The sequence below is a fragment of the Bubalus bubalis genome, chromosome 16 (assembly GCF_019923935.1).
Source record: "Bubalus bubalis isolate 160015118507 breed Murrah chromosome 16, NDDB_SH_1, whole genome shotgun sequence".
NCBI classification, from domain to species: Eukaryota; Metazoa; Chordata; class Mammalia; order Artiodactyla; family Bovidae; genus Bubalus; species Bubalus bubalis.
The window spans coordinates 38,068,919-38,094,722 of NC_059172.1; the positions used below are offsets into that span (position 1 = coordinate 38,068,919).

The following is a 25,804-nucleotide window of genomic DNA, read 5'->3' on the forward strand; positions in this document are numbered from 1 at the left end:
AATTTTAAAAGGAAGATGTGAGACTTGTTCAAGTCCATCATGGAGTCTGGGTGTCTATGTCTCTATGAATAAGCAAGCAATAAAACTTTGTTCTCATATTTTCAGAGATCCATCTACTTTTCCTTTTACAAATATATATTTACGTTTAAAAACAGCTCATGTTATAGCAGAATCATCTGGCAGGGAGGGTATGAAGATAAATCTTACTGAAGGTAAGAGGAAAAGAACTGGCACTGAATTGATCTGTTCATCTGTTTATGATTTAATAAGTGTGGATAGGTTATTTAGTTATATGGTGCTATGTTTGGAAGAGCCTGAGAATTTGCCATAATCAGTTTTCGTTTACAAGCCAGATGAGCAGAGCCAAAAGTTTTTCCTCCTCTGATAGCTTAATATCATGGTATTTTCTTTTCAGTCCTGTGACTTTAGTGCCCTCGAGCTATCTTAGAAGGAGGCAGACATCAGAGGTGGAATCTCATGTATGCCAATTCTCTCTGCAGAAGTTCCAATTGCTACATGCTTACCTGCTACCTGGAATCAGCAAGAACTTGCAGGTATTTAGCTGGATCAGATGTCCCTAGATTTCTTTTCAGAGATGAGACATTTATAATTATTTTTCTAAGATATGAGAATATATTTTAATCTTTGAGTTCCTAGTTACTAGCACTTGCTATCTAAAATTCGCCTCTCACTCATCTCAATATAATTGAGGTTTTTCAAAATCTCATATTACCTGTCCTGTCCTAAAGTGCACAATGGCACTTGAATTACAGCAGAGCTGAGCAGCTCCATTTGAATTTACTATATTGATCAGGGCAATTTTGATCACCTGAGATGTTTATCCTGAGGTAAGGGGCACTCTTACCTCACCTTACCTCACCTGAGGTGTAGGAGACATGAGACTCAGGTTTGATCCCTGGGTCAGAAAGATCCCCTGGAGGAGGGCATGGCAACCCACTCTAGTACTCCTGCCTGGAGAATCTCAGGAACAGAGGAGCCTAGTGGGCTGCAGTCCATAGGGTCACACAGAGTCAGACATGACAAGCAACTTAGCATACATGCAAGAAATGATAATAATAGTGATAACAACAGCAATACTACTGCTAATATTTTTTGTATAACACTGTGTTATACACAGTTTTAGCACAACACATAGATTATCTTATTGAGCAATACTGACAACTTTCTGAGCCAGGCACAGTTATTATTTTCATTGTATATTGAGAAAACAGATATACAATGGCTAAATAACTCATCAGTAGCATATCCTAGGTAAGAACCAGAGATGGAATATGAATTTAGATAAGGTGACCCCTAGGAGCTTAATCAATACTTCTCATTTGAAAAGTCATTTTGGTTATTGCTGTTTTACATTTTGTTTTCAAGCCCTCTGCTCACCTGAGTTATTTTTTGTCCAGGAAAGGACCACTTCTAAAGAATATAATATGCCATCCTGTCAGCCATTATGTTTGGAGCCAACAGCTCCAGTCTAACCCCAAAATTCTTTATCTTGAATGGTGTTCCTGGGCTGGAAACTGCACACATCTGGATCTCCCTGCCATTCTGCTTCATGTACATCATTGCTGTTGTGGGCAACTGTGGACTCATCTACCTCATCGGCCATGAGGAGGCCCTGCATCGCCCCATGTACTACTTTCTGGCCCTGCTCTCCTTCACAGATGTCACCCTGTGCACCACCACAGTACCCAACATGCTGTGCATATTCTGGTTCAACCTTAAGGAGATTGACTTCAATGGCTGCCTGGCTCAGATGTTTTTTGTCCACATGTTGACTGGGATGGAGTCTGGGGTGCTCATGCTCATGGCGCTGGACCGCTATGTGGCCATCTGCTACCCCTTACGCTATGCCACCATCCTCACCAGTGCTGTCATTGCCAAGGCTGGTCTTGCCACTCTGCTGAGGGGTGTGATGCTCATCTTTCCATTCACTTTCCTTACCAAGCGCCTGCCCTATTGTCGAGGCAACTTCATTCCCCACACGTACTGTGACCACATGTCTGTGGCCAAGGTGTCCTGTGGCAATTTCAGGGTCAATGCTATTTATGGTCTGATGGTTGCTCTCCTCATCGGCGTGTTTGACATGTGCTGTATTGCAGTGTCTTACACTATGATTTTGCGAGCTGTGGTGAGCCTGTCATCCACAGATGCTCGTCACAAAGCCTTCAGCACCTGTACATCACATATCTGTGCTATTGGGATCACCTATGTCCCAGCTTTTTTCACTTTTTTCACCCACCGTTTTGGAGGACACAGTGTCCCTCACCACATACACATCATTGTGGCCAACCTTTATCTGCTACTGCCTCCTACAATGAACCCAATTGTTTATGGTATCAAGACCAAACTGATTCGTGAGGGTGTGATAAAATTTTTACTTGGAGAGAAGGTTGTTTTTACCCAAGACACATAAATCTTAAAATAGATACATTGCTTGGGGTGGGTGATGGGGGGGATGGGGCATAAAATAGAATGAAGAAGAAATTTGTAAAAGATGTGAGTAAATTTGTAAAAGAAGCAAGAAATTTGTAAAAGCTGTGAGACATTTGTAAAAAAAAATAGTATTAAAAATTAAGTCCTCCAGTAGATAGATTCTTTGAAACCTTTTCAAGTATACATTATGAAATTTTTTTTTCTGTGTCGAGTTCTACCAAAAAAGAAAATGCAGTATAAAGAAGTAGCATACTCATTTCTTACAGATTTTATATTTTACATAAGGGTTAATAGACTCATGACATGTGAACAGGTAGGTAAGAAAATGAAAAACACAGGCCTAATGTTAATGCAAGCATTGTGTGTAAAAACAAGAAGCTGTGGTGATATGTAGCAAGCACATCCTCTCCATAAAGGATAGATTCTACTCAAATCAAGCACATTATTGCTATGGGGTTATGTGGGCCAAATATTAAATACTTTCCAGTATTTTTTTCAGATGATTGTGAAATCTCCCACTTTTAACTAACAACTAAATATTTTAAAATATTTTTCATTTTATACATATCTAAGTTTTCTGTTTTTTTCATTTCATCAGTTTGGGACCCTCCATTTAAAATACACCTAAAAATATAATTGTGATATTATCAGTCAAGCAAGCAAAGGCACTTGTTTAATTTCTAGTATATGTTATAATTCATTCACTCATTCATTTTTTTCCCAGATACTTATTAAAGTCATATTGTGGGTCACACCTTGGGTTTAATGAAAGAAAGGCAGAACTGAGTCTGATGTAATCCCTGGCAACAATGTGCTCAGAAGCTAGATTTTAGCCAGAGATCGTAAGAGGAAACAAATGTGAAACAGAAGACATGATAAAAAGTGAATTCAATATGGAGAGAGCAAAAAATCAGTGCAGAAGAGTTGGGGAACACATTAATTTTGGATGTGAAAAGTTCCAAAGTAAAAATTTTGTGTCTTAATTTCTAATTATGAGACTTTGACAGACTTTAATCTCTCTAAATCTCAGCTTCCATGCTTTTTATCAAATGATGGTAGTGGCTTAAACAGCAAGAAAATTTTATGTAGAATTTTTCCTTTCCCGCCATAAAAATAATTTTATTTCAAGAATTAGGTGACCAATTATTTCATCCATTGATGCCAGCATGGTTGCTTTCCTGTCCTGAATCCATCGTGTCCCTCAATTTCAGGTCTTAATAGTCTAGTTATTTCTTTACTCTTATATAGGCTATATTGACAGGATGTCCAGAAGGACTGACAGTCAATTCCAAGTTGTCCAGTAGGACTTATGCCAATTTTACCTTGCAAGTACATTGTTCATGCTCGTTAATTTATAAACAACTACAGATGTGACCAATAGTTCAACTTTTTTAGATATTGTCTTACACAAGTAATCCAAATTGCCAATAAGAGTAACCATTCCATTAGTAAAGATTTAAGCCAGATTCTCCTTAACCAAACTATTTTCCTCGTATTTTGCCTAAACTGAGAAAAGGATCGTTCAGAGTAGAAATTTCACTCTTCTTATGTATCATAAGATTGTTTATATTAGAAGACTCATCAGCTTTAAAAACACAACATTTAGTACATATAGCATAAGTCCCACCCTTGGGAAGCTGAAGGACATGTGATTCTGTAGGGCCACTTTTGTCATCATGGAGGCTTCAAATTTACCAAGTTAATGGATTGATTACTATCATTCAAAGCTTGCTGAGTAAATTTTTTTAAAGCCTCTATGTGATTAATGACAACCTTCATTCCAAGTAAAGAAACAAACATTGCAGCCCAATGACCTTACCACTAGAAAACTTATTGGCCCCAGTGTGCTACATTAAAACAAGATTGTCAGGACACTTTCAACACTACCCATAGGCAAACCTGAGTGAGTGAGTGAAAGTCACTCTGTCATGTCTGACTCCTTGTGACCTCATGGACTAGTCCTTGGAATTCCCCAGGCCAGAATTCTGGAGTGGGTAGCCTTTCCCTTCTCCAGGGGATCTTCTCAATCCAAGGATTGAATCCAGGTCTCCTGCATTGCAGGCAGGTTCTTTACCAGCTGAGCCACAGTGGAAGCCCAAGAATATTGGAGTGGGTAGCCTATCCCTTCTCTAGTGGAGATGGGAATCAAACCAGGGTCTCCTGCATTGCAGGCAGATTCTGTACCAACTGAGCCATCAGGGAAGCCCTATCAGGCAAACCTGAGTCCAAGGGAAACCAACTGCACATCTCCCTACCAGCCTGGAGTGAGCCAAGACCATAGTTTGTTCCATAAATCCACTGGGTCCTGTTAAAAGCTACCCAGTATTTTCCTGGTCATCTTAATCAGTTCCAAAACAATTACTGAATCTGAAAGCTAATGATATATCCACTGTTCATAAGGCACACAGCTCAATTTCCTAGTGTTATTAGGTTGATTATCCTTAAAATGATTTAACTATTCCCAACATGAGGACCTTTAAACTTAAATGACCATGGCTTGTTGTTAGCCATGTAAATTCATTCCATAATTGAGGAAGTGGCCCTTCTAATAACAGGGAAGTTATATTCTTTTACTGTAATTTAGCTCTTTGCTCTAATGGAGTCTGTGTAACTTTAAAGAAAGCTCCCATTTATGGCCATGGTCAGAGCAACTGTGATTGATTAACAACACAAAAGGGTCTTATCTAGTAATATCAATAGTGATCAGAACAGAGCTATAACTTCCTTCTGTTAAACTTCCTAAAGGGCTATCCAACTAGAACAATGATGAGGACAGATCAACCTAGGTAACCTAGGAGTACTAGAAATTGGCCACTAAACTAAAGTTGAACTGGTTTTTGATACTTGAATATGATTGATCCCAAGAGAGAAGTACATTTATTTATAAACAAAAGTGTGAACAATCATCAAGGTAATCATATACAGACCTGGTCCAGCATTTTGGGTCAGCTCTCTACTTCAGATGTTCTCTTCTTGTTGTCTACGAATTGCAATCCATTCAGGAGAGGAGTCCTGACACGATTCCTTTCAACGTGGCTGTTAAAAGTCTTTTACATGATATCTTTTCCAATGTGCATAATCTCTGGGTTTCAGATCATGGGGCATTAAATCTTCATCTAAAGGTAGATGACTGTGGTAAACTGGTAAGGCTGCTGGGAAACCTGGTAAGCAAGATACCAGGTGGTGTTCCAAGAGTTTTCACAGGTCCATAAATTTAGTTTTTTAAAGCAGTTTGATTATATCTGATTTTATGGGTATTCACGAATATAATATTCCAATCAACACCATAGTAATATAACCAATGTTTCTAGTTATGTCTGTTATGAGGAGAGACCCTTATTGAACTTATGTAAGTACCTATATTACTAAAAATAAAAATGCTCACTAAGAGTTTCCAAATTCTGGCTGAATTAGGTAGATAGAAAAAGTAAATATTTCAATTCTACTTATAAAAGTACAATTTACTAAATTTCTGTAAGTCATAATTAGTTTAAGGGGAAAGATTTCCTAATATACAGAAAGCAAAAATTAATTCAGTAATACTTTAGGCAAAAGACATAAAACTTATGACCTTCTTTATTAGTTCACCTATGTAATTAATCCTTGATCTTAATCTTTTGTCCACAGTTTTTTTATAAAGTCATCAGTTTCCATTAGAATTCTTTAATATCTTACCCAATTCAGTGTTATGACCTGAAATTTATCAGAAATGTGTCATTGTCTAAAAGGCCTTTGCATGAATCTTCTTGAAAATGAAGCATTTTTAAAAATCATCAGAGACAAAAATAATTGTCAATAAATGACAAAGACTTCGCAGGTCATGGTTAAAGATCTGATTACAATGCAAGTGAGAAAGAAATTCAGTTATTTTTGTGACATATAATACTTTACAATAATAACTAGAATTATGAAAGATAATATCCTAGGACATACACAAATTTTAGAAATTTAATATCATATAATTTCTAGAACATTTAGATTATGACATTTAATCCTATAATATAACCCAGTGAAGTATAGCACCACTCATTTAACAGTGTTTCCATGCAACTTAACATACCAAGTAACCCTAATTAATTTAATATCTCTTTACAAGTTTGAGAACCCCTCCAAAGCATTCCAAAGTTAATTAGATATCAAAAGAAATTAATTAAAATCTGACCTTTGAAAAGTTTGTAAGAAGTATACAAAACAGTCTTCAAGAGAGTTTAAAACACTTGGTCAAGAAGGATCATAGGCTATTGTGAAACAGCACTTATTCACTTAATCAAAATGACAATAACAATTTTAAAGGCAAATGCAGAAAGTTACAACAGATTACTTAAAGGTAAAGAAATTTGCCAAGAAAATGCACTGGTCATAGCAAACACCCTCTTCCAACAACACAAGAGAAGACTCTACACATGGACATCACCAGATGGTCAACACCGAAATCAGATTGATTATATTCTTTGCAGCCAAAAATGGAGAAGCTCTATACAGTCAGCAAAAACAAGACCAGGAGCTGACTGTGGCTCCTCAGATCATGAATTCCTTATTGCCAAAATCAGACTTAAATTGAATAAAGTAGGGAAAAACACTAGACAATTCAGGTATAACTTAAATCAAATCCCTTATGATTATACAGTGGAAGTGAGAAATAGATTTAAGGGCCTAGATCTGATAGATAGAGTGCCTGATGAACTATGGAATGCGCCATCCAGCCATCTCATTCTCTGTCGTTCCCTTCTCCTACTGCCCCCAATCCCTCCCAGCATCAGAGTCTTTTCCAATGAGTCAATTCTTCCCATGAGGTGGCCAAAGTACTGGAGTTTCAGCTTGAGCATCATTCCTTTCAAAGAAATCCCAGGGCTGATCTCCTTCAGAATGGACTGGTTGGATCTCCTTGCAGTCCAAGGGACTCTCAAGAGTCTTCTCCAACACCACAGTTCAAAAGCATCAATTCTTCGGCGCTCAGCCTTCTTCACAGTCCAACTCTCACATCCATACATGACCACAGGAAAAACCATAGCCTTGACTAGACGAACCTTTGTTGGCAAAGTAATGTCTCTGCTTTTGAATAGGCTATTTAGGTTGGTCATAACTTTCCTTCCAAGGAGTAAACGTCTTTTAATTTCATGACTGCAGTCACCATCTGTACTGATTTTGGAGCCCAGAAAAATAAAGTCTGACACCGTTTCCACTGTTTCCCCATCTATTTCCCATGAAGTGATGGGACTGGATGCCATGATCTTCGTTTTCTGAATATTGAGCTTTAAGCCAACTTTTTCACTCTCCACTTTCACTTTCATCAAGAGGCTTTTGAGTTCCTCTTCACTTTCTGCCATAAGGGTGGTGTCATCTGCATATCTGAGGTTATTGATATTTCTCCCAGAAATCTTGATTCCAGCTTGTGCTTCTTCCAGCCCAGCGTTTCTTATGATGTACTCTGCATGTAAGTTAAATAAGCAGGGTGACAATATACAGCCTTGACGTACTCCTTTTCCTATTTGGAACCAGTCTTCACTGAATACCAATTGAAGCATGTGGAAAGATAATTCATTATCATTAGGCTATGCCAAATCTTTGCTAATTATTTAATGGCTTATATCTTCCACAGTTCTGGCAGCAAGAGAACACTGCAAAAATCAACACAATAATGAGTTGCATGTGCTTAGTGCCTACTTCCCCTGAAGAATTAAATGAACCACTTGCCTAATGATATAGATAGCCTGCATAAAGATGTTCCTTGTAAATAATTCCTTAGCAGTTTTCATGAGTATATTATTTAGTATTCACCAGTGTCATCTTCAGGAGAAGGCAGTGGCACTCTACTCCAGTACTCTTGCCTGGAAAATCCCATGGACGGAAGAGCCTGGTAGGCTGCAGTCCATGGGGTCACTAGGAGTCAGACACGACTGAGCAACTTCACTTTAACTTCTCACTTTCATGCGTTGGAGGAGGAAAGGGCAACCCACTCCAGTGTTCTTGCCTGGAGAATCCCTGGGACGGAGGAGCCTAGTGAGCTGCCGTCTATGGGGTCGCACAGAGTGGGACACGACTGAAGCGACTTAGCAGCAGCAGCAGCAGCAGCAGCAGTAGTGCCATCTTCAACAATGTTAATGACCAGACTCTCAGATTTATGGATTTAAATGGCCTAGGTTTCTGATGGAATTAGGCATGACAAGCAGAGCCCTCCTTGATCTAACTGATTAGACTGATAAATAAGTGGTCATCTTTCAGGGTTCCTGAATGCTGGACACTCAGAGATACAATTGGTCTCCTACTTAATACTATGTAATCTGTTGGTAGATGAGTCATCAGTTCAATACTGAATGTTGAGACAGTGGATCATGCTCGCAGTTCTCCCCATCACATAAGACAGTAAATTATTTTTAATTAATTCATTTTTTAAATGAAGGATAATTGCTTTACAGAAATGTGTTGTTTTCTGTCAAACCTCAACACGAATCAGCCATAGGTACACATGTATCCCCTCCCTTTGAACCTCCTTCCCATCTCCCTCCCCATCCCACCCCTCTAGGTTGATACAAAGGCCCTGTTTGAGTTTCCTGAGCCATACAGCAAATTTTCATTGGCTATCTATTTTACATATGGTAAGGTAAGTTTCCATCTTACTCTTTCCATACATCTCACCCTCGTCTCCCCTCTCTCCATGTCCATAAGTCTGTTTTCTATGTCTATTTCTCCACTGCTGCCCTGTAAATTCTTCAGTCCCATTTTTCTAGATTCGGTATATATGCATTAGAATATGATATTTATCTTTCTCTTTCTGACTTACTTCACTCTGTATAATAGGTTCTAAGTTCATCCACCTCATCAGAACTGACTCAAATGTGTTCTTATTATGGCTGAGTAATATTCCATTGCAGAGTACATCATGAGAAACGCTGGACTGGAAGAAGCACAAGCTGGAATCAAGATTTCTGGGAGAAATATCAATAACCTCAGATATGCAGAAGACACTACCCTTATGGCAGAAAGTGAAGAGAAACTAAAAAGCCTCTTGATGAAAGTGAAAGAGGAGAGTGAAAAAGTTGGCTTAAAGCTCAACATTCAGAAAACGAATATCATGGCATCGGTCCCATCACTTCATGGGAAATAGATGGGGAGACAGTGAAAACAGCGTCAGACTTTATTTTTCTGGGCTCCAAAATCACTGCAGATGGTGACTGCAGCCATGAAATTAAAAGACGCTTACTCCTTGGAAGGAAAGTTATGACCAACCTAAATAGCATATTCAAAAGCAGAGACATTACTTTGCCAACTAAGGTCTGTCTAGTCAAGGCTATGGTTTTTCCTGTGGTCATGTATGGATGTGAGAGTTGGACTGTGAAGAAAGCTGAGCGCCGAAGAATTGATGCTTTTGAACGGTGGTGTTGGAGAAGACTCTTGAGAGTCCCTTGGACTGCAAGGGGATCCAACCAGTCCATTCTGAAGGAGATCAGCCATGGGATTTCTTTGGAAGGAATGATGCTCAAGCTGAAACTCCAGTACTTTGGCCACCTCATGCGAAGAGTTGACTCATTGGAAAAGACTCTGATGCTGGGAGGGATTGGGGGCAGGAGGAGAAGGGGACGACAGAGGATGAGATGGCTGGATGGCATCACTGACTCGATGGACGTGAGTCTGAGTGAACTCCGGGAGTTGGTGATGGACAGGGAGGCCTGGCGTGCTGCAATTCATGGGGTCGCAAAGAGTCGGACACGACTGAGTGACTGAACTGAACTGAACTGAATATTCCGTTGAGTATATGTACCACTACTTCTTTATCCATTCATCTGTTGATGGAAATCTAGATTGCTTCCATGTTCTAGCTATTGTAAATAGTGCTGCAATGAACAATAGGAAACATATGTATTTTTTCCATTTTGGTTTCCTCAGGGTATATGCCTAGGAGTGGGACTGCTGGGTCACATGGTGGTTTTATGCCTAGTTTTTTAAGGAATCTCCATACCGTCTTCCATAGTGGCTGTATCAATTTACATTCCCATCAACAGTGCAAGAGTGTTCCCTTTTCTCCACACCCTCTCCAGCATTTACTATTTGTAGACTTTTGGATGATGGCCATTCTGACAAGTGTGAGATGGTATCTCATTGTAGTTTTGAGTTGCATTTCTCATGAATGATGTTGAGCATCTTTTCATGTGTATGTTAGCTATCTGTATATCTTCTTTGGAGAAATGTCTGTTTAGGTCTTTTTCCCACTTTTTGATTGGGTAGTTTGTTTTTCTGGTATTGAGTTGTATGAGCTGCTTGTGTATTTTGGAAATTAATCCTTTGTCAGTTGTTTAATTTGCTATTATTTTCTCCCATTCTGAGAGTTGCCTTTTCACCTTGCTTATAATTTCTTTGCTGTGAAAAAGCTTTTCAGTTTATTGAGGTCCCATTTGCTTATTTTTGTTTTTAATTCTGTTACTATTGGAGGTTGGTCATAGAGGATCTTGCTTTGATTTATGTCATCCAGTGTTCTGCCTATGTTTTAGTCTAAGAGTTTTATAATTTCTAGTCTTACATTTAGGTCTTTAATCCATTTTGAGTTTATCTTTGTGTATGGTTTTAGGAAGTGTTCTACTTTCGTCTTTTACATGTAGCTGTCCTGTTTTCCCACAACCATTTATTGAAGAGGCTTTCTGTGCCCCATTGTATATTCTTGCCTCCTTTGTCAAAAATAAGGTACCCATAGCTGCATGGGTTTATTTCTGGGCTTTCTATATTGTTCCATTGGTCTATATTTTTGTTTTTGTGCCAGTACCATGCTGTCTTGATGACTGTAGCTTTGTAGCATAATCTGAAGTCAGGAAGGTTGATTCCTCCAGCTCCATTCTTCTTTCTCAAGACTGCTTTGGCTATTTGGGGTCTTTTTGTTTCGGAATGAATTGTGAAATTTTTTGTTCTAGTTCTGTGAAAAATGCCATTGGTTATTCGATAGGGATGTCATTGAATCTGTAGATAGCATTTGGTAGTAAAGTCATTTCACAGTATTGATTCTTCCTACCCAGGAACATGGAATATCTCTCCATCTGTTTCTGTCATCTTTGATTTCTTTCACTAGTGTCTTATAATTTTCTGTGTGAAGTTCTTTTGTCTCCTTAGATAAGTTTATTCCTAGATATTTAATTATTTTTGTTGCAATGGTGAATGGGATTGATTCCTTAATTTCTCTTTCTGATTTTTCATTGTTAGTATATAGAAATGCAAGTGATTCCTGTGTATTGATTTTGTAGCCTGAAATTTTGCTAAATTCACTGATTAGCTCTAGTAATTTTATGATACTATTTTTAGGGTTTTCTATGTACAGTATTATGTCCACTGCAAACAGTGAGAGCTTTACTTCTTTTCCAATATGAATTTTTAAAATTTATTTTTCTTCTCTGATTGCTGTAGCTAGGACTTACAGAACTATGCTGAATAATCATGGTGAAAGCAGAAATCCTTGTCTTATTCCTGATCTTAGGGGGAATGCATTCAGTTTTTTATCACTGAGAACAATGCTTGCTGTAGGCTTATGTGAAGAACTGACTCATTTGAAAAGACCCTAATGCTGGGAAAGACTGAAGGTGGGAGAAGGGGATGACCACAAATGAGATGGTTGGATGGCATCACTGATTCAATGGACATGAGTTTGAGTAAGCTCCAGGAGTTGGTGATGGACAGGGAAGGCTGGCATGCAGCAGTCCATGGGGTCGCAAAGAGTCAGACATGACTGAGTCACTTCACTATGTTGAAGTAGGTTCCTTCTATGCCCATTTTTTGAAGAGTTTTAATCATAAATGGGTGCTGAATTTTGTCAAAGGCTTTTTCTGCATCTATTGAGATTATCATATGTTTTTTATCTTTCAATTTGTTAATATGGTGTATTTCATTGATTGATTTGCATATATTGAAGAATCCTTGCATCCGTGGAATAAGCCCAACTTGATTGTGGTGTATGAGCTTTTTGATGAGTCACTGAATTCTGTTTGCTAAAATTCTGTTGAAGATTTTTGCATCTATGTTGATCAGTGAAAACTGATCAGTTTTCTTTTTTTGTTTTGTCTTTGTCTGCTTTTGGTATCAGGGTGATGTTGGTCTCATAAAATGAGTTTGGAAGTGTTCCTTCCTCTGAAATTTTTTGAAAGAGTTTTAGATGGATAAGCATTAATTTTTCTCTAAATGTTTCATAGAATTCTCCTGTGAAGCCGTCTTGTCCTGGGCTTTTGTTTCTTGGGAGATTTTTTTATCACAGCTTCAATTTCAGTGATTCTAGTTATGTTGTTCATAATTTCTATTTCTTCCTGGTTCAGTCTTGGAAGATTGAACTTTTCTAAGAATCTGTCCATTTCTTCCAGGTTATCCATTTTATTGCCATATAGTTGTTCATAATGGCCTCATAATCCTTTGCATTTCTGCATTGCCTGTTGTAACCTCTCCTTTTTCAACTCTAATTTTGTTGATGTGATTCTTCTCTGTTTTTCCTTGATGAGTTTGGCTAAGGTTTGTCCATTTGGTTTATCTTCTGAAAGAACCAGCTTTTAATTTTATTAATCTTTACTATTGTTTCTTTCACTCCTTTTCATTTATATCTGCTCAGATCTTTATGATTTCTTTCCTTCTACTAATTTTGAGGGTTTTTTTGTTGTTGTTGTTCTTCTTCTTCTTCTTTTTGCAGTTGTTTTAGGTGTAAAGTTAGGTTGTCTCTTCAATGTTTTTCTTGTTTCTTGAGGTATGATTGTATTGCTATAAACTTTGCTCTTAGAACTGCTTTTGCTGCATTCCATAGGTTTTGAGTTGTCATGTTTTCATTGTCATTTGTTTTTAGAAATTTTTTTATTTCCCTTTTGATTTCTTCAGTAACTTGTTGGTTATTTAAAAATCTATTGTTAATCTCCATGTGTTTGTGTTTCTTACAGTTTTTTCTTGTAATTGAAACCTAATCTCATAACATTCTGGTCAGAGAAGATGCTTGATACAATTTCAATTTTCTTAAATTTACTGATGCTTGATTTGTGACCTAAGAAATAGTCCATCCTGGAGAATGTTCCATATGCACTTGAGAAGAAGGTGTATTCTTCTGCATTTAGATGGAATGTCCTGAAGATATCAATGAGAGGCATCTCATCTAATGTATCATTTAAGACTTGTATTTCCTCATTAACTTTCTGTTTTGATGATCTGTACATTGGTGTGAGTGGGATGTTAAAGTCTCTTCCTATTATTATGTTACTATCAATTTCTCCTTTTATGTCTGTTAGTGTTTTTCTTATGTATTGCTTGATAGTGTCCCAGAGGTCTCTGAGACTATCCTCAGTTCTTTTCATTCTTCTTACTTTATTCTGCTCTTCAGAAGTTTTCTCCACCATTTTATCTTCCAGCTCACTGATTTGTTCTTCTGCTTCGGATATTCTGCTATTGATTCCTTCTAGAGTATTTTTAATCTCAGTAATTTTTTGTCTCTATAGGTTTATTCTTTAATTCTTCTAGGTCTTTGTTATTCGATTTTTGCATTTTCTTCCTTTTGTTTTCAAGGTTTTGATCAACTTTATTATCATGATTCTGAATTCTTTTTCAGGTAGTTTACCTATTTCCTCTTCTGTGTTTCTTGTTTGTTCCTTCATTTGTGTAGTGTTTCTCTGCCTTTTCATTATTTTTTTTTTTAACTTATTGTGCTTGAGCTCTCCTTTTCCCAGGCTTAAAGGTTGAATTCTTTCTTCCTTTTGGTTTCTGCCCTCCTAAGAATAGTCCAGTGGTTTGTGTGAGCTTACTATTGGCTGAGATTTGTGCTGAGTTTTTGTTTTTGTTTGTTTTTCCTCTGATTGGAAAGGCTGAGTGAGGTGGTAATCCTGTCTGCTGATGACTGGGTTTGTAGTTTTGCTTTGTTGTTTAGATGAGGCATCCTGCACAGGCACTGGTGGTTGGGTCATGCAGGGTCTAGTATTCAAGTGGTTTCCTTTGTGTGAGTTCTCACTATTTGATACTCCCCAGGGTTAGTTCTTTGGTAGTCTAGGGTCTTGGAGTCAGTGCTCCAAGTCCAAAGGCTCAGGGCTTGGTCTCTGGTCAGGAATGAATATTCCACCAGTGTTTTGTTATGGTGTTAAGTGAGATTAAAACAAATAGCTAAAAATGAGAAACCAAAGATGAACCCCAGACAAATGGCAGTTACAAAATCAGGCAAGTAATAATTAGTATAATGGAATATACACATATGCATATACACCCATAAACAAAATCAAAACAGTCCAACAAAAATAAAGTACAATAGATTGACCCAGCAAACAAAGGAAACCAACATTTATATCTACCAGTTAAGAACAAAACTAATTAAAGCACAAATTGAAAAACAAAACTAAAGCAAGGTGCCAAGTGGGAAATAAAGCAATGAAAACAAAACTAACAAATATGTTGAGAGGAAAGGAAACAAAGAAAAGAAAGAAACATTAGATATGCAAAGTTAAATAGAGGTAGATAAAGAAGATTTATATACATTAACGATTAACTGCAAGGGGAAAAGAACAGTAGGAAAAGCAAATAAAGAAATAAATGTATAAAAATAATAATAGGTTTAAAAATTAAAATTAAAAAAAGAGAGAAAAAAAAGTAAGAAAAAAAAAAAGAGGAAAACTCCACAGAACTGCAAAAGCCCAATGTAGAGGCAGAGGTTTATAACAACAATAAAAAATGTGACTGAGGGGAAAAAAAGCTCAAAAGCTTAATTAGATTTCATAGTGCCAATAAAATCAACAACTAAAAAGGGGTGGGGAGAGGGAAAAAAAGAAAGAAAAAAAAATCCCAAAGAATCTACAGAACAAGTCAAAACATAAGAATAATAAAAATTTTTCTTGAGTCACTGCTGTCAGAGTCCTTTCCCTCACTGGGAGTCACAGTCCACCTCACCTCCCCAGGATGCCCTCCAACACTGTGCTGGTCTCGAGACCTGCTGTGGGGGCAGCTCAGATTCTAATCTGGTCCTACTCCTGTGTATTCTTGCCTCCAATGTCTACAGCTATCAGAACTAATGTGTTTTCTTCGGTGGGCACTCTCAGCGTCCTTTTTATATATTCCATAGACACAGTCTGCCTCGTTGATTGTGTGGATTTAATCTGCAGCTTGTACAGCTGGTTGGAAGGTTTTGAGTCTTCTTCCTTAGCCACACTGCCCTGGCTTTCAACTGTGGTTTTATTTTCACCTCTGCATATGGGTTGTCCACTGAGTTTGCTCCTGAGGCTGCCCTGGAGGACTTGGGTTTGCCCAAGTGAAGGCCAGGTATGGAGGTGGTGAAGTTGCTTAGGTGGCAGGGGTTCTGGTAGCACCAGGTACTCAGGGAAGTTGATGTCTAGGACAGCAGGAAATACAGTGGTCTAGAAGGGTATGGCAGCTAGTATTGGCCAATACACTCCAGCATTCTTGTCTGGAGAAGGCCCTGGGCAGAGAAGCCTGGCAGGCCATAGCCCAGAGGGTCACAAAGAGCCGGACATGACAGAAGTGACCCTGTGTGCATAGATGCAAGACTTTTTTTGACTGTGGCAACTCTGCCCCAGTGAGGGCTGAGCGTGAAGGTGGCTAGCTGCTTGGCTTGCAGGGACCCTGGTGGTGCCAAGTGTGCAGGGGACATGGACTGCCTCTCCCGCAGGAGTTGTGGCTCTATCAGAGTCTTTTTTCGAGCCACTTGTAGCTGATGATCAGAAGGCCTCTTTGTCCAGACTTTCTCCATAGCTCTGCCTGTTCAGGCATTTAGAGGACTCCCTTGCCTGAGGTCCTTCTCTGTTGATCAGTAGGTCAGGCACATAGAGGGGGTCCCCTGGCTGGAGTCCTACTCTGTAGATCAGTGTGTCAGGTACTTAAAGGGGCACCATGGGTGGGATTGTACTCTGTAGGTCAGTGTGTCAGGGGTTTGATGGGCCAGCTTCTCTATTGTTCAGCTGCCAATGCTGGCCTGTAGGGAGAGAGAGTCTATGGTGATGACTCCACCCCCTACACGTGACTCAGCAGTATTGCCTTGCTTCCATGGCTGCCTGGCTTTCCTCCACAGGCATTTCCTACCACAGTCTCCTCCGTCACATCCCCTCAATCTGTCTCTCTGCAGTCAACAGCAGCCCTCACCCTGGAATTGCTCCACAATTCCTAAAATCCAGCTCCCAGCTGCTGTGCCTTCTAGGGAACCTGCATCCCTGTCTGAAGTATGTGTGGCTGCAGCAAGGACTGTCTGATTCTCATTCTGCTTAGGGTGCCACAGATCAGCTGTTTCACTCTCAGCCTCAAATGTTTCTCTTCTGACTCAGAGAACTGCCCCAATGTGGTTATGGGACCCCTGCTTCAGTTCCCCCACCTGCTGAGGGCAGGTCCAGTCCTACTAACACTCCTGTTTTTCCCCCTAGTTCCTTCATCCTACTTTGGTTCTATATATTCTTTTCCATTGGTCAGGTACTCCTGTCTGCTCTCAGCTGGTGTTCTGCATGTACTTCTGTGTATGGTGTATTCCTGATGCATCATGGAGAGAGATATACTCCATGTCCACCTATTCCTCCGCCATTTTCAACAGTAAATTATTTTGTTCTCTGCTATTCCTTCCTCCTTGGAGAAGGCAGTGGCACCCCACTCCAGTACTCTTGCTTGGAAAATGCCGTGAACGGAGGAGCCTGGTGGGCTGCAGTCCATGGGGTCACTAAGAGTCGGAGACAACTGAGAGACTTCACTTTCACTTTTCACTTTCATGTATTGGAGAAGGAAATGGCAACCCACTCCAGTGTTCTTGCCTGGAGAATCCCAGGGACGGGGGAGCCTGGTGGGCTGCCGTCTATGGGGTCGCACAGAGTCAGACACGACTGAAGCGACTTAGTAGTAGTAGTATTCCTTCCTCCTAAACTATTTTTCCATGTTCACTGACTTCTTAAATGTCCATTTTGCATTTATTTACCTGTATCCACTCACATGCGGGAGGATTTCTAGCCTCTTTACGCCAACCACTCTTTTGTCCTGGTTAGGTAAATCTACTCATCCATGGTGTAAGCTAGACTCTGGGAGTGTAATATATGTTGGTCATCTCAACAAAAAAGGACAAGGAGCTTAGACATCATGAGACGGCATGTCTGAAATCTGAATACCGACATGGAAGACTAAGGCTGCTATTTTCAGTCACAGGAGGGAATGCTGGATCTCTGTGAGTTCAGAGTGTGTCTAGGAAAAAACCTATTACTGCTCCAATCTCCATGAAATTCCACGAATTAGCACAATTCTAGAAGATTTGGCATGCGTACTCCAGAAGGCCTGGACTCCTGCTCACAGAACTCAGTACCATGTTTACAAGCCACGGCATTAGCATTTTTATATTCATTATTATTCCAGGCTATATCATACATTCTAATTATATCATCTTCCTTCTGTTTTTGTAAATCAAAGCCAACAGCTTTTACGAGTTTAATGCTGCTAGACCAAATTTAGGGATAGAGTCTGTGGAACTGGGTAAAGTGGACACTAATAATGAAGGTGGTAACCATAGACCTCATGGTACAAAAATACAGTCACAGGAGGATTAACTTTTTTTTTTTTTTTTTCAGAAGAGGGACCTTCTAGACCCTAGGGATTAATGGCTCTGTGTGAGATGGGTTTGGGGTTGGGACTAATTGCAGCAGAAGTATAAATTTTCTCTATAGTTATGACAATTATATAAAGTCAGATGGGGAGATATTGCTGTATGTAATCTGATCCTGAAAGGATCATGCATACGAATCATGGACATGGCTAATGCAGGTGGTGCTGCTCAAGGCTGGGCTCTAGGAGTAAGGAATTGCCAGACATGAGGGACATGAGTTGTGACAAATATTGACAAACAATGATCCCCTGAATAGGACTGGAGCTGTAAGAAACAGAAAAGCATAAGGTAGGTGTTGCCGGAATATTTTTGGTAGGATAGGGTAAAGTCTTCCACTTTGTTTTTTGTCAATCTCAGTTTTTCTTAAAATCATAGACAAAAAAAGGATATTTTAAAATAAGGCACAATTTTTTCCCCCTGTCCAGAATTTTTAGTCAATTTCTACAGATGTTTCAATAGAAAGTTTGATTAAAAAAAAAAAGAAAAAAGAAAACGTTGAATGTAATGACTTTCTTGGTCTGTCCATCTTGAGTGAGTCTCGCTTAGCTGAGGTGTTCAGAGAACCTCCCAAGCAGAGATACCCCTAGCTCCAATTTGCCACACCAGCCACTTTTAACAGAAGAAGAAAATAAAACAAGGAGGGAGGATTCAATTTCTTCTTTACTACTCATCACAAACCTGCTTCTTCATCCCCCAGAGAGTGTTACTGAGTTTCCTAAAGCCATTATTTCATAGCCTCATGAAAGAACAATTATCACTGCTTTCAGCTTACACTCTGCAGCTCTAAAAATTTTTCTTTCTAGAATTAAAACTCAAGTATCATCCCATGTCAAAGGTCTTTGATGTTCATTACTAACATTAAGCTGAATCATCTCATACTGCATTCATGTAACCTCTTATATGTCACTTTGCTAGAGAGGACTTTCTTCGTGATAAATTTAAAATGACACCAGCTTCATCTACTTGTCATGTTTTGTTTAATTTCAAAGCACTTATTTTTCTACCATCTACCTGCTGTACATGTGTATATATAAATATATATGTGCATTATATATATACATATATGTATACACGTATACATGTACATATCTGTTGTTTTTTGACTACTGTCTCATTTCTGAACTAGTAATATTATGAAAACAAAGACTTTGCTTTCTACACTTAGCAAAATTATTGTTTTTGAAGATGTGAATGAATCCATACTTTAAAAGCTAGCATATAATCTCCTTCACAATTTCCTACTGATCAGTGCTCACAATTTATTATATTCTTTTCTTTCAGATGGTTTGACTTTTTAAATTATTTGATCATTTTTTTGTCTTCTCTGGGATTCCAAGAGAACAGGGAGAAGATGTTCCCCTCAAATGCCACTGACTTCCACCCCTCCTCTTTCCTCCTGCTGGGAGTACCAGGCCTTGAAGAGATGCACGTTTGGATTGGATTTCCTTTTTGTTCTGTATATTTGATTGCCCTTGTGGGGAACAACATTATCCTGTTTGTGATCAAGAATACGCAAAGTCTTCATCAGCCCATGTTTTACTTCTTGGCTATGTTAGCCTGCACTGACCTGGGTCTGTCTACATCCACCATCCCTAAGATGTTGGGCATATTCTGGTTTAATTTAAAGGAAATCAGCTTTGGGGCTTGTGTCACTCAGATGTTCTTCATTCATATATTCACTGCTATGGAGACTGTCGTGCTGGTTGCCATGGCCTTTGACCGCTATGTTGCCATCTGCAATCCTTTGCGGTATAGTCTGATTCTCACTAACAGAACTATTGGTTTCATCCTCATTGTGGTGTTTGGTGTTAATTTCATTTTGGTTATCCCTCTGGTGTTTCTCATCTTGAGGCTTCCCTTCTGTGGACACCATATAATCCCCCACACTTACTGTGAGCACATGGGAATTGCTCGACTTGCCTGTGCCAACATAAAGGTGAACATAATATTTGGATTGATTCTCATATCCATGGTACTTGTTGATGTGGTTCTGATTGTCATCTCCTACATGAGAATACTCCAAGCTGTCTTCAGCCTTCCTTCTCGGGAGGCCAGACGAAAAGCCCTTAATACCTGTGGCTCCCATATCTGTGTTATTCTAGTCTTCTTCACTCCAGCATTTTTCTCCTTCATGACCCACCGGTTTGGCAGGAATGTCCCCATATACATTCATATTCTCCTGGCTAATCTATATGTTGTTGTTCCACCTGCCCTTAATCCTGTTATTTATGGAGTGAGGACTAAGCAGATTCGGGAGAGGGTTTCAAGCATCTTTTTGAGAAAAGGCTGATGCAAGGTGTCTCAGAGATATTTGTTTTAGTCTAGGGAAAGGAGACTGTGTTTCTCAACTACAGAATCTTGGGACAGAAAAAAAGACTTTGACCTTAGTATTATTTCATTCATAATGAAATGTGATTAAGGCTCATAGAGCTCCAGGAATACTGCCTATAGAGAAGCCAAGGGTCTTTTAAGTGGCCCCAATTTTAGGGTAGTGACCTAGAAAACAGATTGCTCCACTGGGTGGTGCAGTATTCATTTCAGGAGACTGCTAAAGGTCGGTCTATCAAAATAGTTCCGGCATGCTGATTTGGACGTGATTCAAACTGTTCACGTAGTCAGTGGCCCCAGAAAAAGCATTTGTTTGAGTACCTGTGCTTCTTAAGGACAGCACAGAATCTTTGTAACCTACTACTTATATCAAACTATGTGGCACTGCCAACAACTCATAAGAAGCCTTCATGCCACTGCTAGTCAGTAACTTTCAGAGTTCGTCATTTATTCACATCTGGTACTATAAATTAGTTTCTACTTTTAATACTAATCAAGTCATGTAATATGCATCCTTTGTGGTGGCTTATTTTATTCAAAATTATATCTATGAGACGAATTCATGTGATTGCATATAGAGAAACTTGTTACTTTCTATTGTCGTATAGCATTCCATTTTATGAATGTACCAAATTTAATTATCCATTCTGAATGGGCATCTAGGCTTTATCCTATTTTTGGTTATTTTCAATAAAGTTGTTATAAATATTTCTCTGCGTGTTGTTTGGGAGACACTTTCAGGCAGTTATAACTTCTAAGGGTATGACTTCTGAGTGATTATTTTTGTATTAATAGAAAGTTCCAGTTTTCCAGAACTATACATCATTTTACATTTTTAGCAGTTATGTATCAGCCGATTGCTGTGCATCCTCACCAGCACTATTTCTTTTTAATGTATGCTTGTGGGTGGATGTGGATGTTACCGTTTTGTTACCATTATGTGGGATATGTGATACGTTAATATACATTTTCTTGGTCATTCATGGTGTCTTAAAAACTATGGCTATTTGCCATTTGGATGTTTTATTTAGAACACTTTGTAAAATCTGTGCTCATTTTTGTAGAATTTTTTCCAGTGACATCATGAAAGTTCTTTTTATGGCCTGTATTTGAGTTCTTTCTCTGATATGTATAGCCTGCAGGTATCTTCTCCTGCTATGTGATCTAGCTTTTAACCCTTTATGTGGTGTTGTTTTGAGAAATTCAAGTTGTCATGTTCAATGTAGTTCAATTTATAAATATTTTTCAATAAAGCTATAGCTCTTTAGTCTTGTTGAAGAAATTTCTGCTGAACTCAATAACATGAAGATATTCTCTTATGTTACCTTCAATATGGGCTTCCCTGGTGGCTCAGTGGTAAAGAATCTGCCTGCCAATGCAGGAGACACAAGTTCAATTCCAGGATTGGAAAGATCTCCTGGAGAAGGAAATGTCAACCCATTCCAGTATTTTTGCCTTGAAAATCCCATGGACAGAGGAGCCTGTTGGGCTATGGTCCATGGGGTCTCAAAAGAGTTGGCCATCACTAGTGACTGAAAAACAACAACACCTTCGATATGCTTTATTATTTTACTTTTACATTTAGCTCTATGATCCATCTAGAATTGATTTTTGTGTCTGATGTGAAATTAGGACCAAGTTTGCTATGCTGCTGCGTTGCTTCAGTCGTGTCCGACTCTGTGGGACCCCATAGACGGCAGCCCACCAGGCTCTCCCGTCCCTGGGATTCTCCAGGCAAGAACACTGGAGTGGGTTGCCATTTCCTTCGCCAATGCATGAAAGTGAAAAGTGAAAGTGAAGTCGCTCAGTCGTGCCTGACTGTAGCGACCCCATGGGCTGCAGCCTACCAGGCTCCTCCATCCATGAGATTTTCTAGGCAAAAGTACTGGAGTGGGGTGCCATTGCCTTCTCCAAGTTTGCTATAAGACATCCCAATTAATCCTGAACCATTTATTGAAAAGTCCATCTTTTCTGCACTGTATTTCAGGACACTTTGGGGATAAATCAGATTCTACTATAGAGATAGGTCTATTTCTTGATTTACTCATCCACTTTTCTATCCATGTGCCGATACTATACGATATAAATTAATTTTATAATAGTAAATATAGGTTTCTGGTAAGGCCTATATGGCTTTCCCAGGTGGCACTAGCAGTAAAGAAACTGCCTGCCAATGCAGGAGACATAAGAGAAAAGGGCTTGATCCCTGGTAGGGAAGATCCCCTGCAGGAGGGCATGGCAAACCACATCAGTATTCTTGCCTGGAGAATCCCATGGGCAGAGGAGCCTAACAGGCTACAGCAAATAGGGTTGCAAGAACTCAGAAACAACTGAAATGACTTAACACATATGCACACACAGCACAAGGCCTATATCTCATATCTAGGAGTTCAGATCAAAACAGATGAATATTCCAGATATCAGGCCACATTACAGATAAGTAGGCCTATCGAAGCATAAAAACAAAATGATCAGTGGAAAAAGCTTGAAATCTTTCCATATTTTTATTGCAGAGGGTTATGAAAACTACTGAAGTTAACTGAATGGGAAATGAGAAAGACTAGGAAAAGAAAAAATCATTACTCAGTTCAGTTCAGTTCAGTTGCTCAGTCATGTCCAACTCTTTGCAACCCCATGGACTGCAGCACCAGGCTTCCCTGTCTATCACCAACTCCCAGAACTTGCTCAAATTCATGTCCATCAAATCAGTGATGCCATCCAACCATCTCATCCTCTGTCGTCCCCTTCTCCTCTTGCTTTCAATCTTTTCCAGCATCAGGATCTTTTCTAATGAGCCATTTCTTAGCATCAGATGGCCAAAGTATTGGAATTTCAGCTTCAGCATCAGTCCTTCCATTGAATATTCAGGAATGATTTCCTTTAGGATGGACTGGTTGGATCTCCTTGCTGTCCAAGGAACTCTCAACAGTCTTCTCCAATACCACAGTTCAATCGCATCAATTCGTCAGTGCTCAGCTTTCTTTATGTCCAACTCTCACATCCATACATGACTACAGGAAAAAACAGTAGAAACCCAGCTTTGACTAGACAGACCTTTGTTGGCAAAGTCTCTGCTTTTTAATATGCTGTCTAGATTAGCCATAGCTTTTCTTCCAATTAGCAAGCACCTTTTAATCTCATAGCTGCAGTCACCATCTGCAGTGATTTTGGAGCCCCAAATATAAAGTCTCTCACTGTTTCCATTGTTTCTCTATTTGCCATGAAGTGATGGGACCGGATGCCATGATCTTAGTTTTCTGAATGTTGAGTTTTAAACCAAATTTTTCACTCTCCTCTTTCACTTCCAACAAGACGCTCTTTAGTTCTTCACTTTCTGCCATAAGGGTGATGTCATTTGCATATCTGAGGTTATTGATATTTCTCCCGGCAATCTTGATTCCAGCTTGTGCTTCATCCAGCCTGGCATTTCGCATGATGCATTCTGCATGTAAGTTAAATAAGCAGGATGACAATATACAGCCTTGATGTACTCCTTTCCCTATTTGGAACCAGTCTGTTGTTTCATGTTTGGTTCTAACTGTTGCTTCTTGACCTGAATACAGAATCCTCAGGAGGCAGGTCAGGTGGTCTGGTATTCCCATCTCTTTAAAAACTTTCCACAGTTTGTTGTGATCCACACAATCAAAGGCTTTGGTGTAGTTAATAAAGCATAAGTAGATGTTATTGTGGAATTCTCTTGCTTTCTTGATGACCCAACAGATATTGGCAATTTGATTTCTCATTCCTTTGCCTTTTCTGCATAGCTGGTGGAAATGAAATGGTACAGCCACTTTGGAAGACATTTGGTAGTCTTATAAAATTAAATGCAGTATTACCATATAATCCATAAATCAGTCATGCTTGCTGATATTTACCCAAAGGAGTAGAAAACTATATTCATAGAAAAGCTTACATTCAGATGTTTACAGAAAGTTTATTCATAATTGCCAAATTTTGGAAACAACCAAGGTGTCCTTCAATGGATGAAAGATGCTGTGGTACATCTAAATAACAGATTATTGGCTAGCATTGAAAGAAGTGAGCTATTAGGCCATGAAAAAAAACATGGGGGAAATTTAAATGCATATAACTAAGAGAAAGAAGTCAATATAAAATGGCTTCATACCGTATAGTTCCAACTATATGACATCCTGGAAAAGGTATGGCAACAGTAAGAAGGCCAGTGGTTTCCATAAGTTGAGGGCTAGGAAAGGAGTGAACAGCACAGGAGCACAGAGGATTTTTAGGGCAGGGAAAAACGCTGTTTGATACTGCAGTGGTGAATATATGTCATTATACAATTGTCCAAACTCATGAAGAATACCAGTACTAAGAGTGAATCTTAATGTAAACTTCATTCACTCTGGGTAATAATGATGTGTCAATATAGGTTCATCAGTGGTAGCAAATGTTATTAGTTTGGTGAGTGATGTTTAATGGAGGAGACTATGCCTATGTGGGGACAGAGGATATAAGAAAAATCTCTGTATCTTCCACTCAATTTTTTCATGAATCTAAAACTTCTCCAAAAAATATGGTTTACAAGGAACTAATGTATAACTCGGGGAACTATACTTTCAATATTTTGTAGTAACATATAAGGGAAGAGAATCTGAAAAAATTAGATACATTGATACATGTTTATATAACTGAATCACCTTACTATACACCTGAAACTAAGACGACATTGTAGATCAACTATACTTTAAATTAAATAAATAATAGACTACTAAAAATACAGTTCTTGTGTTATTATTTTAACTTGTTAAAATATAGTAAGCAATTCTTTGGAATATTATTACCAGTTGCTTTTCTTTTCTCCAATTGGATAGGAAAAGTTTTATTTTTATTTCTTCTGGATTATTTATTTATTTTTGTTTTAGAAAATACCATAAAAGGTGACAACAAATATGCATAGCAAAGTCTAGTCTCCAGGCACAACCAGTAAGGATTTAAAGATCAAATTGATGATCTAGAATAGGATGTTGTACCAGAACTTTCCAAATGCCTACAAGGATACATATTAACACATTAAATATTAACCCTCTAAGTATGTTCAGTGGATACATTTATTTATTTATAATTATTTATTTACATTTAAATATTTTAGTATCATAATATTAAATATGTATATACATTTTAGGAAATATATCCAGTGTCTAGTAATATTTATGATGATGGTATTTATGAAAATGGAATTATTCATTGTGCTTTAGTTAGTGCTCATTAATTTTGCACCATCTTGTGTTCTTATTTTTAGTTCATCTCTTGATTAACCAAAGTATGCCAAATAGGTGTTGTAAAACTCATGAAGTATTGTATATTAAAAGGTTGTTTTCCCTTATGCCATTATGTTAGAAAATTAAAATCTTGTAGATTCAACAGCTTGTTTTCAGTTTGAAGCTATTACAGATAAAGCTTCTATGAATATCTGTATGCAGCCATTTTTTTTGGTTA

The 25,804-nt window shown here is 38.6% G+C and overlaps 2 protein-coding genes across 2 annotated transcripts; both read left to right on the top strand.

Moving 5' to 3' along the window:
• The first annotated feature begins 1,465 nt into the window (after positions 1-1,465).
• On the top strand, positions 1,466-2,431 carry LOC102411809 (olfactory receptor 52N2). The gene has a single exon (XM_006053094.1). It carries the CDS (start codon positions 1,466-1,468, stop codon positions 2,429-2,431), a length of 966 nt encoding a protein of 321 aa, XP_006053156.1.
• Positions 2,432-19,370: 16,939 nt separating this feature from the next.
• Positions 19,371-20,309, top strand: LOC102412131 (olfactory receptor 52E4-like). The gene has a single exon (XM_006053095.1). It carries the CDS (start codon positions 19,371-19,373, stop codon positions 20,307-20,309), a length of 939 nt encoding a protein of 312 aa, XP_006053157.1.
• The last annotated feature ends 5,495 nt before the right edge of the window (positions 20,310-25,804 follow it).